The sequence below is a fragment of the Myzus persicae genome, unplaced genomic scaffold, assembly GCF_001856785.1.
Source record: "Myzus persicae strain clone G006 unplaced genomic scaffold, MPER_G0061.0, whole genome shotgun sequence".
Lineage (NCBI taxonomy): Eukaryota > Metazoa > Arthropoda > Insecta > Hemiptera > Aphididae > Myzus > Myzus persicae.
The window spans coordinates 172765-189015 of NW_019103924.1; the positions used below are offsets into that span (position 1 = coordinate 172765).

At 29.6% G+C, this 16251-nt stretch overlaps 1 protein-coding gene across 1 annotated transcript; it reads right to left on the minus strand.

The window, feature by feature from the left end:
* Nucleotides 1–11780: 11780 nt before the first annotated feature.
* On the minus strand, nucleotides 11781–15684 carry LOC111036407 (15-hydroxyprostaglandin dehydrogenase [NAD(+)]-like). Its single transcript, XM_022318423.1, has 4 exons — nucleotides 15558–15684; nucleotides 14025–14131; nucleotides 11900–12070; nucleotides 11781–11816 (listed from the first exon to the last, which is right to left on the minus strand). The coding sequence occupies exons 1-4, from the start codon at nucleotides 15682–15684 to the stop codon at nucleotides 11781–11783; spliced, it is 441 nt and encodes a 146-aa protein (XP_022174115.1).
* Between the last annotated feature and the right edge of the window lie 567 nt (nucleotides 15685–16251).

Consider the following 16251-nt stretch of genomic DNA (forward strand, 5'->3'; position numbering starts at 1 on the left):
CCTACATTTTTTTAGAAGACACTTATTAATTTTTGTTATTATTGTTTTTTAAATTTGAGAAGTTCTTTATGTTATTATTTGAACATTTAATGAAAACCATCCTTTTCTATTTCTTAATACTTCCCCATTAGGACCACCCGGGTTATATGCACCAACTCCGGGCATTCCAGCAACATCGTAAAATTTCTGTTTCACAACATCCCACTCATTTTCTGTTTGAGGAAATTTAATGTAGTTCCTGGCTTCAGTAGCAATTTGGTGGGAAATTCTTTTAATAATTCTGGACCCAGTACTTTGGTGAATCCCTCTCAGATCACCACAGACAACATATAATGATATATTGATACTACACAAATCTAAAAATCTCTGAACTATATAGCTACAGGGTGCTGGGTGATCCATTTAAGTGTCTACACTCCTTTTTAAGTTTTAACTTTTAAAAAAAAAAAATGTTATTTAATTTAAGGCAATTACAAAACATTTCTGAAAATATGCAGTTTTGAAATGAAATCAAATCACCCATTTATATAAAAAAATAATATTCAACAAAGTAAGAACTTTTCAAAATAATGAGTGGAGACACTTAAATGGTTCACCCGGTAGATAGGTACTTTTTTTTTAAATACAGTTAAATATTAATACAGTTTTTTTAAAGCAAAACTACCTGGAAATTCGACATAGCATAGAAACGAAATGTGTAATAATTGTAGAACAATAGGAATAGGTAATCCACGTTTATTCCTGTAATTAATATTTACTAATTGAACAAATGTTCAAGTACAATTCTTTTTGGAAAACGGTAACTTTTAAAAATTGGTCATCGCTGTATAATTTGAATGGGTCATCGATATTACGAAGATACCTTCTTGGTATATAATTATCATCATCACCTATATCAATTTCAATATACTCCAAATAGTTCACAAAATTTTTATATATCATCCATACTAACGACTAGACACGCTAATTTAAATTTTAAATACTTGGTAAAGACAAATTTAATAATATTGAAAATTGTTAAGTGGTTGGTACTTAATTGCTGTAGCATTGCGATAAGCTAAACACAAATGTATCACATAAGGTTTATGTGGTGGAAATTGACCACATAACTTTATATAATCAAATCCTCCCATAAAAATTACTATGCAACGTGACATTGTTATCAATCACATAAATAACAAATACATAAGTACTATGGGTCACATAAATTGACTGTGCGTACGGGCATTAGACGTTATTGAAGAAGAGGAGGAAGATGTTATTGATGAAACTGAAGATGAAGAAGATAACAATGTCATTTTATATATGTTTTTAATTTTGTAAGTTCTGTAAGATATCTATAATAACTGTGTGCAGTTGATAATTTAATTACTAAAAAATATTTTTTTTATCAGGTCAACTGGCAAATATCCTGTCAAATATATAATCTGAATTACAGATATTATAAAAATGGTGCAAGAAACAATACAACGTGAGTAAGACTGAATATTTATAATATTTAATAAGCTAACAGGTGTTTAAGAACTATAAGTGATTCATTGTTTACTTATTTTATACTATAATATTAATTATTTTATTACTATGTAGTTATTTAGTATGTCAAAAAAATGTTGCTGTATGTTGTCCATCAACATTCAACAGCTTAGGTCAGGACTACAGATGTTATTAATGGTAATGGTGATGTAATGACTTGGCTCCCACAATCATTTATCTCCAAATGTGGATATTCCTTTGGGGCATTTAAGAAGATCTATTGGTTTAGCTAGAAACTAGTACTATCAATTAGGCTACTTCCACATGGCAAATATGTAACAGAAAAGTTGTGTTGTAAGTATTCTGGATAATATTATTTATTTTAAAAATTTTGTAATTATTAGCATAAAATTAAAGTTTTAATTGTACAACCATACCCGTCTTAGAAATCCCGAAGGTTCACAAAACTACACACATTTACAGTCCCGGGTTTGTCTTAACAAAATGCGACATCAACCAAAATAATCCAACCACTATTAATCAGTTAGCAGATATCCTGAATGAACTACATCATATATTTCAACCTTGCAGAGCCCTTCTTCAAGGTTCATAAAATAAACTTATAGAAATTTGTTGCTTTATTTATTAATTTCTAATTGTTATTTTATTTAGATTTTTTCAATATGATTGTCCATTGATGGTAGATAGAGAACAGGTTGGAGTTGTACTTGCTCATACAGATGCCATTGAAAAATATGCCAATCAATTACCATATTAGGAGTATATGGGACTTTAAAGTATTTGTCAAGAAATCCTACCGATTTGAAAAAAGGCTGCCTGCTTGCTTTTCATATAGTATATAGAAATGTGGTAAGTTAGTTTTTAACTTTTAATGTATGTACAATTGATACAATTTTTTTTTACCCAGTCTTTTTTTTTTAATGGTCTATGCCTTAACTACAAGAATGATCCAGTCCACACTCGAGTCCTACTTTAGAATTGTACAGCGGATTTGGCCTATGAACTACAACCAATTAAACACCATAACAGATTATGACGAGAGGGTTGATGGAAGCGGTAATGATTGTTTTTACTCATACAAAGCTTCAGGAATGTTGGTTACATTACTGTCAAACTAACAATAATAAATTTACAATCTAAAATTTTTGAGCAACTGTGTACCCATAAAAAAAATTAATAAAGACTTAAACCAATTTTATAAATTTAATTCAAGTATTGGATCAATTTAAATTATACAGTCTGTTATCCAGTACTTCAAAAGAAGCAGAAACGGTCTATTTCATTTATTTCAGACAAGTGTTGAGGTTGCTACAGTGATACGCATGGGAATATGATGAAGCATTTTTGTGATTATTTGATTTAACTACTTGATCTGTGTATTGTTGCTGCCAGGTCATCGGAAAGTAAAATAATTTATATTACATTTTGTTTTATATATGTTAAACTGTACTCGGTATAACTCACTGTCTTGTTGAATATCCAAATCCTCACGCTTTCCCCCTTTTGGTACAGATTTATCATTACAAATACACAATTACACACTGTATGCCAGCAGTGATAGACAACAATTTAATTGTTACCACATAACAATACATAATGAATAGAGTGACTAATAATCAATTTAATTCATATAACTTTTATAAAATATTTCATAATACCTACCTATATATTATTATATGCTTGTTATATAGATGGGTGTTCATAGACTTAATAGGCAAAATATACAAAACTAAATATGCATTAAAAGCTCAATATGCTAAAACATAAAAAACAAAAATACTACCATTTTCATCAGAAGAATGTAAATTGTGAGCATTACTCACTAAAACTCCATTTGGATATAACAAAAAAATATGATGTTGCATTGTTCCTAGCCCCTATCTTGACAAACTCCATTCTTTCATATTACCATTAATTTATGATAGTATGAATAAAAATAATAGTCAAAGTCAGCAGAGTAGGGTTCAATTAAATCCGTGATTCACAATATGTATGGAATTGAAAAGAATAATACTAATTATAGGATATGAATTTAACATAATATAGGTAATATTAAAAATGAGTTTTTAAGAAGGTGGTAGATTTTCTATTAAAACTCTTGCAACAGGATTTGACGAATTATCGCGAATTAAGTACGATAGGTTATTGGTACCTTTACCTTTAAGGACTTAATTATCATGGTAAATGTCGATTCAATTTTTTCCATTGATTTTATGCATTAATGACGAGGGAGTTATATTTAATTTCGGTATTCAATGAAGACTTGTTTAGCGACTACATATTTTGATGGAACATTTCACTAAGTGCATTGTGTTTCATAAGATTTTGAAATTAACAATGTTATTAGTTTCAAATTCAAAAATAAATGTGACCACTTAAACAAACATTTGCATAGAACAAAAATCGGTCAGATCGGGTATTTAAATTTTATTAGTTAATTTATAATCTTTTTTACAAAGTCAACATTTTATGAAAAACCTACTTACAAAATATCATTAATTAGGTTTAGGTACCTATCTATCACATTAAGGTTACTAAAAATATTATAATATAGTGCTCACAAAAAAAATTAATTTACTATTATAGGCTATTATCGTTTCGCAATGCGTAGATTCTGTTGTTAATTTTATTTTTGCATATTTGCATCAAAAATCAAAATGCATAATAATTGCATATTTCTGGATGATTGCATAAAATGTGCATGTTTAATAAGTACTTAATCAAATATTTTAAATTTTACTTTAAGTTTAATATACATGCCGATAGCTGACATTCCCGACGAATATAATTCGACAGCATACAACAAAATATTTTAAGTTATCGATACATTTAACTCAAAAATATTCCGGATTATTACAAATAAAAAAAAATTTCTGAAATTATAAGATGAAAAATAAGAAAATAATATGATGAATACCATGCAGAGTTGTTACCAGAAAATATTTCTTGTTTTAAATACGCACCCATAGTGTTAGCAAACGTGGAAAGAGGTTTTTCGAAATACAAGGTGATGCTATACTTGACAATCGTTGAAGTTTTCTATTTAATAATTTGAAAGCACATTTTGCAACATCATGTTATTAGTATTCATTCAATAATTAATTCACATTTTTATGCTATAGGTACACACATTTTAAATACTGATATTTAAATTGTAGACTTATTATATTAGATTTATTATAGACTATAGGGATGTTTACATAGGTACCTACTCCAAAATCAGTAACAGTATTTGCCAGATTGCTTATAATCAAAGTAGTGATTGAATATTTTCATAACAAAAAAAATGTCTGGTGGGCATATATGGCGTCCATAAATAGTGTTCAATAAAAATAAAGATATAGTCCCATTCGTCAACTACGTAAAAGTAAGTAAACAGATTATTTATTCAATATTAGGCACTTAATTGTTTGATTGTGTTCCTAACTGAACTCAAAAACGATGTCAACGACATAAATCAGATTAACAGCCAACAGTTACAATCAAATAAGATCATAAATAGTGTTCCTTTAAAAGACATGTATATTTTTATAACTTTTCTCGACTCACGAGGCTGTGAATTCATATTAGTTGCTACGTCGTGCCAAGCAGCACATTTTGCTTTGCTAGATCATACAAAAACGAGGGCCCTAAATCATCGACAACACTTTTATTAGAATTAATACTAACGTATGGCCTACTACTCGGGGTAGTTAATTATATATCGGATAATGGCACGCATTTTAGTCTTAGCTAAGATGTAATGAATAGAAAAATTAGACGCCTGCAATGGCCATTGGGTTAGTAGCTCTTTGACATTGGAATGTTGGGCGTGTTGTGTGTGTATAGTATGTGTACACTGTGTACTATTACCCAGTAAAATGTAATATTTTAAAAAACGTTCAAAATATTATGTTACAATAGTGTTAATCCGTTTTCTCTCGAAAAGATAATTTAATCAGACATTTAAAGGGTTACGATAACTTTAAAAAAACTTAACCATATACCTTTACCAAGTGCTAAATCCGTGACTTGCAGTTGGCCATCTAGTTTGAATGATTTCACAAAGCTGCGAGTAGGTACACTGACACTGATTTGTCCGTAAATCGAGTTAGATACACTTAAACTTAGATACACTCGAACCGGTAAACACCTAAATAAATAGGTAATAATTATTAGAAATAGCGAAGGTACTATAATCTATAAAAGGTTTGCTGCAACAAAAAAAAACTGCACGCTCGCAAAGCCGCCGCAGGTCCTTCAGCTAATACATAATAATTTATGAACAATTATGTTATAATATATTATGTTATGTGTGTGTATATGTTAATCCTTTGATTTTAGATTCTGGGAGGAATGACGAGTGCATTGATTTTACAATAACTATGTGTGCACCTACGTTTTTAAAATATTTTAATTGTTTGTCTATGTACACGGTGATTAGTCGAAATAATGCTTTTATGCAATTTTATCCATTCCTATAAAAAAAAATGCACTAAAAATGTAAAAAAAAATATTCTAAAAATGTAATTAAGTCTTAAAAATGCAAAATAAAAGTTACATTTTTTAATTCCTTGAAGCAAGAAATGAACTTATTGTGCTTGGAAAGCAATGTTTTCGGACATTCAGAAAAAAATGCAATTTGCATTCAAAATAAGTTCCTTACATATATTATATCGTGTGTTATTGATATCTTGCATTATACAGACGCACATTTTTTTTTACCGTGTTACTATTATTTTAGTTTTTAATCACACACCCACATATATACACACTTGACACCTACACACCCACCGTACACTACCGCTCTCTAGTCTTGCTCGTGGACGATGTCCGCTTCTTTAGAGTCGCTAAACAGTATACATAATACAATCAATTCACACAGGTCGATCGGGTTGTGAGTGTTAACTTTACGTATAGTATTTGGTCACCAGGGCCTATTATTGTTCGCACCAGGCGCGTACAGCTTCGATTTTTAACTCCAGTATCTCTTGAGATGAGAAAGTGAATCTTGTTGGTGCATAATGTTTGGGATGTAAACATTTCCAGGAATTTCCAAGAGCGCCGTAAAAAAACAAAAACATTTTGACAAGATCGACAAGACGGGGATTTCGACAAAACCCATTTTGACTTTCGCAGGCTATACATAAAATATAATACAATAGGCTCCTGTTGAGTTTTTGTTAGAAGAAATGAAAAAAAAGTTAATCCACAGTCATTTTTTATTAGCACCCGAAGCATACATTTTGACAAAATTCGTATAAATCACGAAAATTTGAAAAATTATTTTGATTTAGAAATTCATAAAAAATGTTCTTTTTATATTTGAGATTTGAAAATATTGAATACAACATTCTTCATACATTTGTCTACCTTCATAAAAAAATTTGTCTTCTAGAAGATAAAATCAAACTTTGATGAGCATTTTAAGTTCAAATTATTACAACATGGATTCGGACCCAGGTATTCACTCGATTTCTCATAAAGCGATTTACTTATTTTGTTGTAATTCAAAAACGAATAACCCCGTAGATTCTAATAATTTACAATGTATGTTTATTTTATCATTTTCTAAATTTGAAAAAATGTACTTAAATTTTATCTCGTTTTGAGGTGTTTACAGACATTTTAAACTTTAAATTATTTAAATTATTTTTTTAATAATATCAGTTAAAAAATATTAAAAACACATCAGTAAGATTTTTTTTATAATCATTATAAGTTATTTTTTTAAGTTACAATTTTGAAAAAATGCATCAAATTGAAAATGTTCAAATTATTTTGTAGTTAAAAGTATATAAAATGTTCAATTTTTATAGCTAAAGATAGAAAAATTAAAACAAGGTCCCCTACACAAGAGCTTAATCTGTAACCTAAAAATGTGGACGAAATAACGTATTAAGACTTTTAGGATAAGTATATTATAATATTTTATACACACAATGAAATTTATCGACGAAAATGAATTTAAGCTTCTTTAGTATTATAATGGCTATAGTAAAATAAATTTCTTAATCACAATAATCTCATAAAATATACCTTCTTTATAGTAATAAGTATATTATTTTATGACAAACCGTCTTCACTCAAAATCGTTTTTCGTATACAATGATTTTATATCACTGAATTTAAATTTAACACATTCATTACAGTGCATATCTTACTGGTCATCTGCAAGATATAATAAAGCCTTATAACAAACCGTTTTCCTAGACTTTAGACTGAAAAGGGTTTATCGTTTTTATGAAATTGTTGGGGAGAGTAATTTTAACGTTTAAGTTCTAATATTTTACTCTTTGTACAACATTTTTATTATACATGGAATTCCAAAGCACTAAGCAACTTGTATAGTTTATTCAAAGAATAATAATAATTTGCTGTATTAGTTATAGTATAAAAATTAATAAAATACAAATTATTGATTGTTTTTCATTCTCATAATTATTTTTATTTAGTGGTTTGGCGATAATATATATATATATATATAAACAGCCGAATTTGGACCTGTAAATTGTATTCAATAGTTAATCACAGGTATCTGTGAACTGCAGTACAGCTCGTTTACTGTACATCGGGTCCTTGTCGTTTTTTCTTCGGTGTAAACTGCTGTTGGCCACTAAGTACGTAGAACCATTGTCTGCGAATTGCATCATAAGTGTTATACTTCTTCCTGCACAATCCACACTGCGTAGATAGGTACAACAAATATTTAATTTATTAGGACTACATTAGCTTATTTTTAATGTAACATAAGTAAGTACTCAATTTAGTTACATAATATTCATTCAAATAATTAAATATATGATGTGTATTTAGTAGTTTATTGCCAATATTTATAATTATAAAGTTATATTAAATGGCCATCAAAAAAACAATTATTTCTGTACATGTTTTTTAAGTATTTAATGATTAGCCCGAATTAAAGGTGATATAACCTACATGATTATAATAGTATTTTACTGAAATATAGAACCTCATTTATCCTGACACCTGTTTAACAATACGTCATATACTATAATAGTATTATAAGAAAAATAATCCGAATAAGTAGGTAGTTGTTTGTACTAAATAATGTTTGTATTTCTTAAATCTTTAGTTTTTATTTTCATACTGAACAGAAGAAGAATCGTAAGTTCCTACTTGAGAGTAGCAGGTAAAAAATTACATACGTTAATTCCTACATAGTACAAAAAAGGTGCGTATATAAGTTGCTACACATGGCCGAATACTATATTATTATATTTAATTATATATTTTCATTTTCATACATTTTATAATTAAATACACTTAAATAACTCCATATTGTATAATAGTATAAGTTAAAAATGTCGTAAACCAATATAATATATATATTATAATTATATATGTAATTTATTTTCATATATTTCATTATATTTTATATATCTAATTGAAAAAAAAAATATATTTTTTATCATTTATATACATATACTTTTTACAAACAATTATACCATGTTTCATATACTTATAATATTAATTCATGAAATACAATTATGTATGATAACTGATAAGATAATATTTTTTGTGTAATAACATCTGTTTTTTATATTCGTATAGAAACTGACATAATTAGCTTTTTTACCGTGTGGGAACTTACATTATATTATGTATCATTTCCTATCGTGTAGTAACTTGTGTATTTTTTTACCTGTTAGATCTTGTTTATCAATTTACATTCCCCCGAAAAAAGTGTTTAAATACAACCTAACCTTGGGTCATTTCATAGTTAATTTTATTTAATTCGGACAACCTTGAGCCACAATTAGTCCGAAAGTTCTACAGTATACACCGTCCACCCATAGAATAGGATTGTGCAAAACAGAAAGCTGATGTTACTCTTCCATAAGAACGCTGGATAAGTATAAGCTGCAAGTCACTTATCAGAGCACCAAATATATTTGCTGTAAGCGTTTCACACTCTTATTTTCTCGGTGTACGGTACATAGTAACAGGATCTTCCAACAAACTGTGGCATAGAGCCTTAAACTTTTGGTATATACATATTTGTATCCAATAATTTTATATTTATCGAATAATTCAGTCGTTTAATATGATAACAATAATCGAGCAGATATATTTTAATCAATTATTAATATACTGCTAGTCGTCAAACTTTTATATGGGACAATTTAATTCTTATACCATTTTGATTTTCGAAAGATGTAACTTAAGTACTCAGTTTTTGTCGTGCCAGTGCTCCCGTAATGCCATAGTTACTGTTAGTATATTATGTTCGGTGGTATAATAAACTATATAATAAAAAAACTTCTTACAGGCATTCGCGTTGAGTGCTTGACTTGGTAAAAATTAGAAGGGGAAAGCAAAGGCATAAAAAAAAGTCTAAGCCTGAATATTAAAATGCCATATTGATTTGGATATAATAAGAAGGGGTGAGTGTAAATTTTTTTTAAAGAAATGGAACTCCTCCTTCCCCTTGTGTCAACCCTCAATTCAAGCACTTTTTAAAATGTTGTGTCGACGTAATGATTATGTAAATATCATCAAATATCTATCCATGTTCGTATCAAATACAATCAACAATCAACACATCAAACTATTATAAATGCTTATAGGTTACATATTAATATACTTTATTTGTTATTTTTATCTATTGTGAAAAAATTCCGTTTCCTAAAAACACGACTCGATACAGAGAAAAAACTATGTTACATAATATGATATAGGTGCTTAGTAGGTACTCTATACATAGGGTCTATGTATAATAATAATTCACTGACTTTTGTTTGGTTTTTAGTATGTCCAGTAAGTCTTCTTGTTCGTCGATAGTCCATTCGCCTGCAATTTCGTCGGGCGATAAATTCAACAGCATCGACGTATCCGTTGGTCCCATACACGCCGTCAAAATCCGCAAATTACTATCGCCCATTTTCTACATGCAACCGTATTTAAAATTTACAAAGTTTAGAATACAGTTGAAAAGTAATAAATGAAATATTCAACTCTGATCAAACTTCGAAGGTTAGGCTATGTTCGGTAGGTATACAAACTAATAGTACCAAATTAATTTGGTATGGTATTACATAAAATAGGTAGGGGGGAGGCATTAATAAAATTAAACTTTTTTCTTCTCCTATAACCAAGGACCACCCTGGTATACTCATACAGGATGATTTTTTTTTACCACGAATCATTGACGGTAAGTATTAATGTAACTTTAAGTATTATATTGTATTTGAATAACCACTGATTTCTGAGCACGATTTAAGATAAATAAACATATAGTGCCTGACGTAATATTGGTACCTAATGAAGAGTGTGTAGGTAAAACGAAAAATGATAGCCCCTGTAATTATTGTAGTTGTAGCACTGTAGCAGAACACATTATACGAAAATAACATTTACATAATATATAGGTACTTATACTCTGTCCAGAGAGAGAACACGAGAATTCTGCAAGTATATACCACATACACGTATAAGCACAATTTAATCCAGCGAGAGAACACGCTGAACCTGCGAAACTGGTTCTTCCATGACTGGGTACCGCGTGGGGATGCACAGAAGAATCATATTTCGTAGGTCCACGGAGTGTTCTATATTGTTGGAGAGAATACATGAATATTAATATTATTATACCCACTCGTCACCCTGTCATGTCACCGAGACCGGTTCTACCAAGGTAGGGAGTTTTATGGGGATGCGCATACTAATTGCCTCCCAAAGTCAACAAGATCAATTATTTTTACACCAATTTTTTCCTGACTATACGCGAGTTGACTCCCAACGTAGGTAAACTAAATTTTATCTTAAACGAAAAGGGCCTTGTATTAGTTACCTCCCTACGAGCATGATTCAAAATATGCTGGCTAAAAAACATAAGCCAAATCAATGCTATAACTGCTATAAGAATGTTATTTTTTCCTAGTAACTAGTTATATTACCATAAATTTTTATCGACTTACTATAGGTACTAACCACCTGTTTTGTACTGACTTATTATATTATTATTTGTGTACTTTTTGTATAAATATCGTATGCACCTAAGACTGATATTTTTTAACTAGAATTATTATAACTTTTGCTAGGCACCTAATGACTTAATATTGAATCCGTATATAATTACAACTTAAAAGTTATAAAATTATATATTATGTATACATGAAGTGCAATTAGTATAAAATAAATTGTGAACTACCTGATCATTGAAGGTAACTAGTATACATACATAATATATATGTATATATTTTATGTTTATTTACTGTATAGATGGAAGGTAATTCGTATATTTTAGGAGGCAACTAATATACACCCATTAGAACAGATTTTTGTTAGGCAGCAGCATGTTCTCTAGTCGGACTAAATACCTATACAATATACATGATAAATATTACATGATATTTTAACTAAAAAAAAAAAATAAATATTACTAAATAATATGATACTTAACACTGAATCCCAGTGTGGCGTTCCGTACTGCGGCTTTACTAGCACTGAATATTGGCAGTTGAGGCACAGGTTTGATGGCATATATGGAGGATAGGTTCACGACCACTCCTCCAGGCGTTTTAGAGTTTTTCATTAGATCTATGCCTAACTCCGTGGTGGTGATCAAGGCTCTCTGAGAAAAATTATGTTAATGATCAAGATTAGTTGTTTGGGCTCTAATGTCCTATAATACTCGAAATAACAATACGCGTAGCAGGTTGTCTGTAACCCGGATACCTCTCCTTGGGGAGGGAGGATTTATAGAGTTTAAAATAAATATATAAATAAAAAAAATAATTAATTTACATAAAAAAAATCCCTTAAAAAACCGATATGGTTACTAAGGCACTGATTACAGCAATATTGAAAATTAATTAGTTTTGTTGTTTACTTTAATACTAAGGTATGCACTATGTAGGCACTTAGCACCTAGTATTTTTTTGGTTGCACTAAATTTTTCTCCGGAATAGGACAACACATCTAGACGGCAGCAGCGAATAAAGGATAAATTTGAACCTGAAATTCTGTGGCTGTTGCAGATGAAACATACCGTGAATAATTAATATTGAAGATATTAAAAAAAATGATTCTACGACAATATCCGTTGATATCAATCGATGCCGTATTTTTCTTACTTCCTCTTCTTCATGATAGATTGCATATAGGTCTCCGAACTCGGGGTTGTCGTCGTTTAACATACTTACAGTCTACCCGGGTAGATCTGAATCGTATGTGAGAGTAGACAAATAATGAATTGTACATTACAGGTATATATATACGCTTTGATATCTATTGTACCTATATCATTATATTTGTGAATGTATAGGTAGTTATTTAGAAGTTTATAATATCTGCATCTTAAATTAATTTACAAGTCACAGATATGAGAAAATGCTCTGGTATAACTGCTCCATACTTTATGTTAAAGCTGCATTTGCAGACTTAAATTGTTTAAATGTTTTATAAAGTTCATGATTGGCACATAGTACACACAATTCAAATGAAAGTCTATATTGGTAGAGATTTTGGAAGTTAACGTTACATGCTGTAAATTATAAAAATTATGTAAAATTCACCTCGTACTTCATGTAAGTCTTAACTACCTACACTTAACTACTTACACTAGATAGGTAATTAACTAAAATGAAGAGAATATTGAATTGGACAAGAACTAAAATGTTACCACTTACCAGGAACAATGATCCATTATTTAATGATATGTGAATAATTCAAGAATCTATACTATACCAGCCGAAGAATGTCTAGACAAAACAATAGATTTATATGCTACTAAAAAAACAAGACGAATTCTATTTCTTCAAAAAATAGAATACATATACATTTTAAGTTTTGACTCAAAACATTTTTTTTCGCTTGAATTCATTTAAACGACCTTATTGGTCTCTATCGGTGTCCTTTCACTTGGCAGGGACAGAATATGTCTAGCACACGGATGTCCTTCTATAAGAATATAATGTTCACGTTTTTGGACGTCACTCCCAGTGTATAGTAGGTCAGGGAGGGCAGGGTATTGTAACCTAACCTATCGAGGAGCGACCAGGACGAAGCCGGGAGAGAGACTACGAATTAGGAAGGATGGGTTAAGCTAGGTTAGTAAGATTTCCTTGCACATTTAATTCATTTTCTTAATTTATCAAACGAACAGTTAAAATTGTATGTGTACGAGTGTATATTGCATGATTATAATATTACGTTATTTATGTTCAAAATAGTAATACATTTTTATTTTTTTTTATACGATTTGACAACAAATATAGAATTCACATTTTTTGGTCATATTTTAATATTTTATAAATGCTTAGTGTTAATATGGTACATTTCTCTTAATAACGTTTATATCGCAATTTATTAACGCATTTTATTATTTCTATAGCTTATTAATTAATTCACCTCAAACTGCCTCCATAATTTTAATATGCTTCCGGAGAAAATTACATGAAATAAACACTGTAAAATATATTGTAAGTATATAAGAATATCCCTGGCTGATGATGTGACTTATATGATCAATATTTAGATATATCAATGCAACATACACAAAAATATGGATTACAAAAAATGTTTACCACGTTGGTTTCGATCATTTGTGTCCACTTGAATGATTCGTTCAAAATGCCTGCGCCATTCACCAAAATGTCCAAATTGCCCATACATTTCACCGTGTCGAATAGTCCTGGAATTAATTAATGAATTAAAAGAGCTCCTCGCTTTTCTCGAACTTTGAAGCTCTGCATAAGTTACATTTTTTTTATTACCTATTAAATTATTTTTATTCAAAATGGACATTAAATATTTTGGGAAGATTTTTTTCACGCATTTTTAAGGTTTTTATGTTAGCTATATTTTATTTTGAAACGAGCATAAGATGTTTAAGCGAACAGGAGGTTAATTAAATATGTTTTTTTTCTCTTTACATGGGGTTTTCAAGGCTACATTATTACCATACTAAAATGTGCACATAGGAGGCATATCAGATAGCAATTTATATACGGTTCACATACAACACATCTTACCGATTACATTTTTTTGAGCTATATTTGTTAGAAGTCTCAAATACCCCAAAACACGTATACGATTCAATGTAAAGAAAATATGCAGAGAAAATATCAAAATATTAAAAAATATCAAAATAAAAAAAAAATAAATATATAGACAAATAAAAATAAATAAATGAAATAATTATAATATTATAATCATAAAAATATTATTATTATTATTGTTATATTAATATAATTGTATAATAATAATAACAATATTTTATTTTATAATATTTATAAATAAATATATAAAAATATCAAATACTATAGTTCTAATATCTCTTCTACTATTTTCTTCACTATTTAAAGGAGCCTATAGAGATTAGAGTCTTAGAAATCAATAATACAAAAATAGATATATGTTCTGACTCACTCAGTGCCTTAGTAAATCTGCAAATCCAAAACATTAACTCAACCATTGGCTCCATCAATTAGTAACCTTCTTTCCAAATCAAACAAAGACATTAGATTTATATGGACCCCAGGTCATAGTAACATAAATAGAAATGAGAAGGCAGATGAAGCTGCTAGAGATGATAGAAATCCCATAAAACCTGTACGAAGCAATTGGTCCATTTTCAAACTTTCAAAACATACTTTTGCACTTAAAAAAAATTAAATTGTATAATAGCCTTGAATTAATTATTAACCTTCAATGTTAAAACGTAACACTTGTTAAGCTGATAGCCTGTGTAGTTGATGCTAAACCATTAGAGAAAAAAAATACCTCTTCCTCTCACAAATTACACCTTTGTTTTCCTCCCTGAGCAATGGGTCTGGTTCTACGAGCCAGTTAATATTTCAATAACCCTCAGAATGCGTTATATAGATGAACTATGAATAAGGATTGTGCATCATACTCATATACCTGTGCTTATATAAATAAGTGTATTTCAATAGATATATGTATTGTTTATACACCTAATATATTGTAGATTTATCCCTATATATATATACTTTTCAATCCTTCATCACAGTTGACGTCCATCTGTACGTATAAGGCCTTTTGGTCGCCATTTAAACTGTCACACTTGTCCATCAGGACTTAATGCGCTTTCTCGCCATCCAAGATGTTCCTGCCACTGACGATCACTCTCGACGCCCCATTTTGTATCAAATCCTTGGCTACGGCCAATCCTATACCTTTGGTTCCACCAGTGATAAGAGCTACTTTCCCCGCCAGGTCCATGTATTGGCGACACCCAAAAAATGGCTTAGGTTTCGGCTCTCTATAATATATGTATAACAATATGTGTACATAATAATTATGTTGTACCATGAACTAAACAACATCAAATCGGTTGAAAATACGATTAACTACTACCGTCAACTATTTTTTATTTTAAATAAAATTATACTAGCCGATAAGTATAGCATCTCAAATTATGATTTACATTATTTATCATTGTTTGTTAAATAGACATACATAGTGTATATATTTTTTTGTACAACGTAGTTGATTTCAAAAACATAACGCACAACCTTCATCGACTTCATCATGCATGATGTACATTGAATATTCGAATTAACATTATAAATACATAGCATTTGGATTTTATTTATTTAAGTTTATAAAAGAAACTGATTGACAGTATTACGCTGGTAGGATATGTATACACTTATACGCACTTGGATAAATCTTCAATAACCTTTTTCAAAGACGATTTATTAGTTTGGTCATCCGTATTAATTTCTGGCTTCTTAACACCATCGCCACCACCGCTACATCTTCTAATGCATTTTACCATATCGAGTG

What these genes read in the sequence shown, in the direction of transcription:
- LOC111036407 (XM_022318423.1), bottom strand. Translation starts at nt 15,684, where the DNA reads ATGGACCTGGCGGGGAAAGTAGCTCTTATCACTGGTGGAACCAAAGGT. An exon ending in TGGCAGGAACATCTTGGATG is followed by an intron (nt 14,132 to 15,557) that starts GCGAGAAAGCGC and finishes AATTAATTCCAG; the next exon opens with GACTATTCGACACGGTGAAA. An exon ending in ACGCCACACTGGGATTCAGT is followed by an intron (nt 11,817 to 11,899) that starts GTTAAGTATCAT and finishes TATATTGTATAG; the next exon opens with GTATTTAGTCCGACTAGAGA.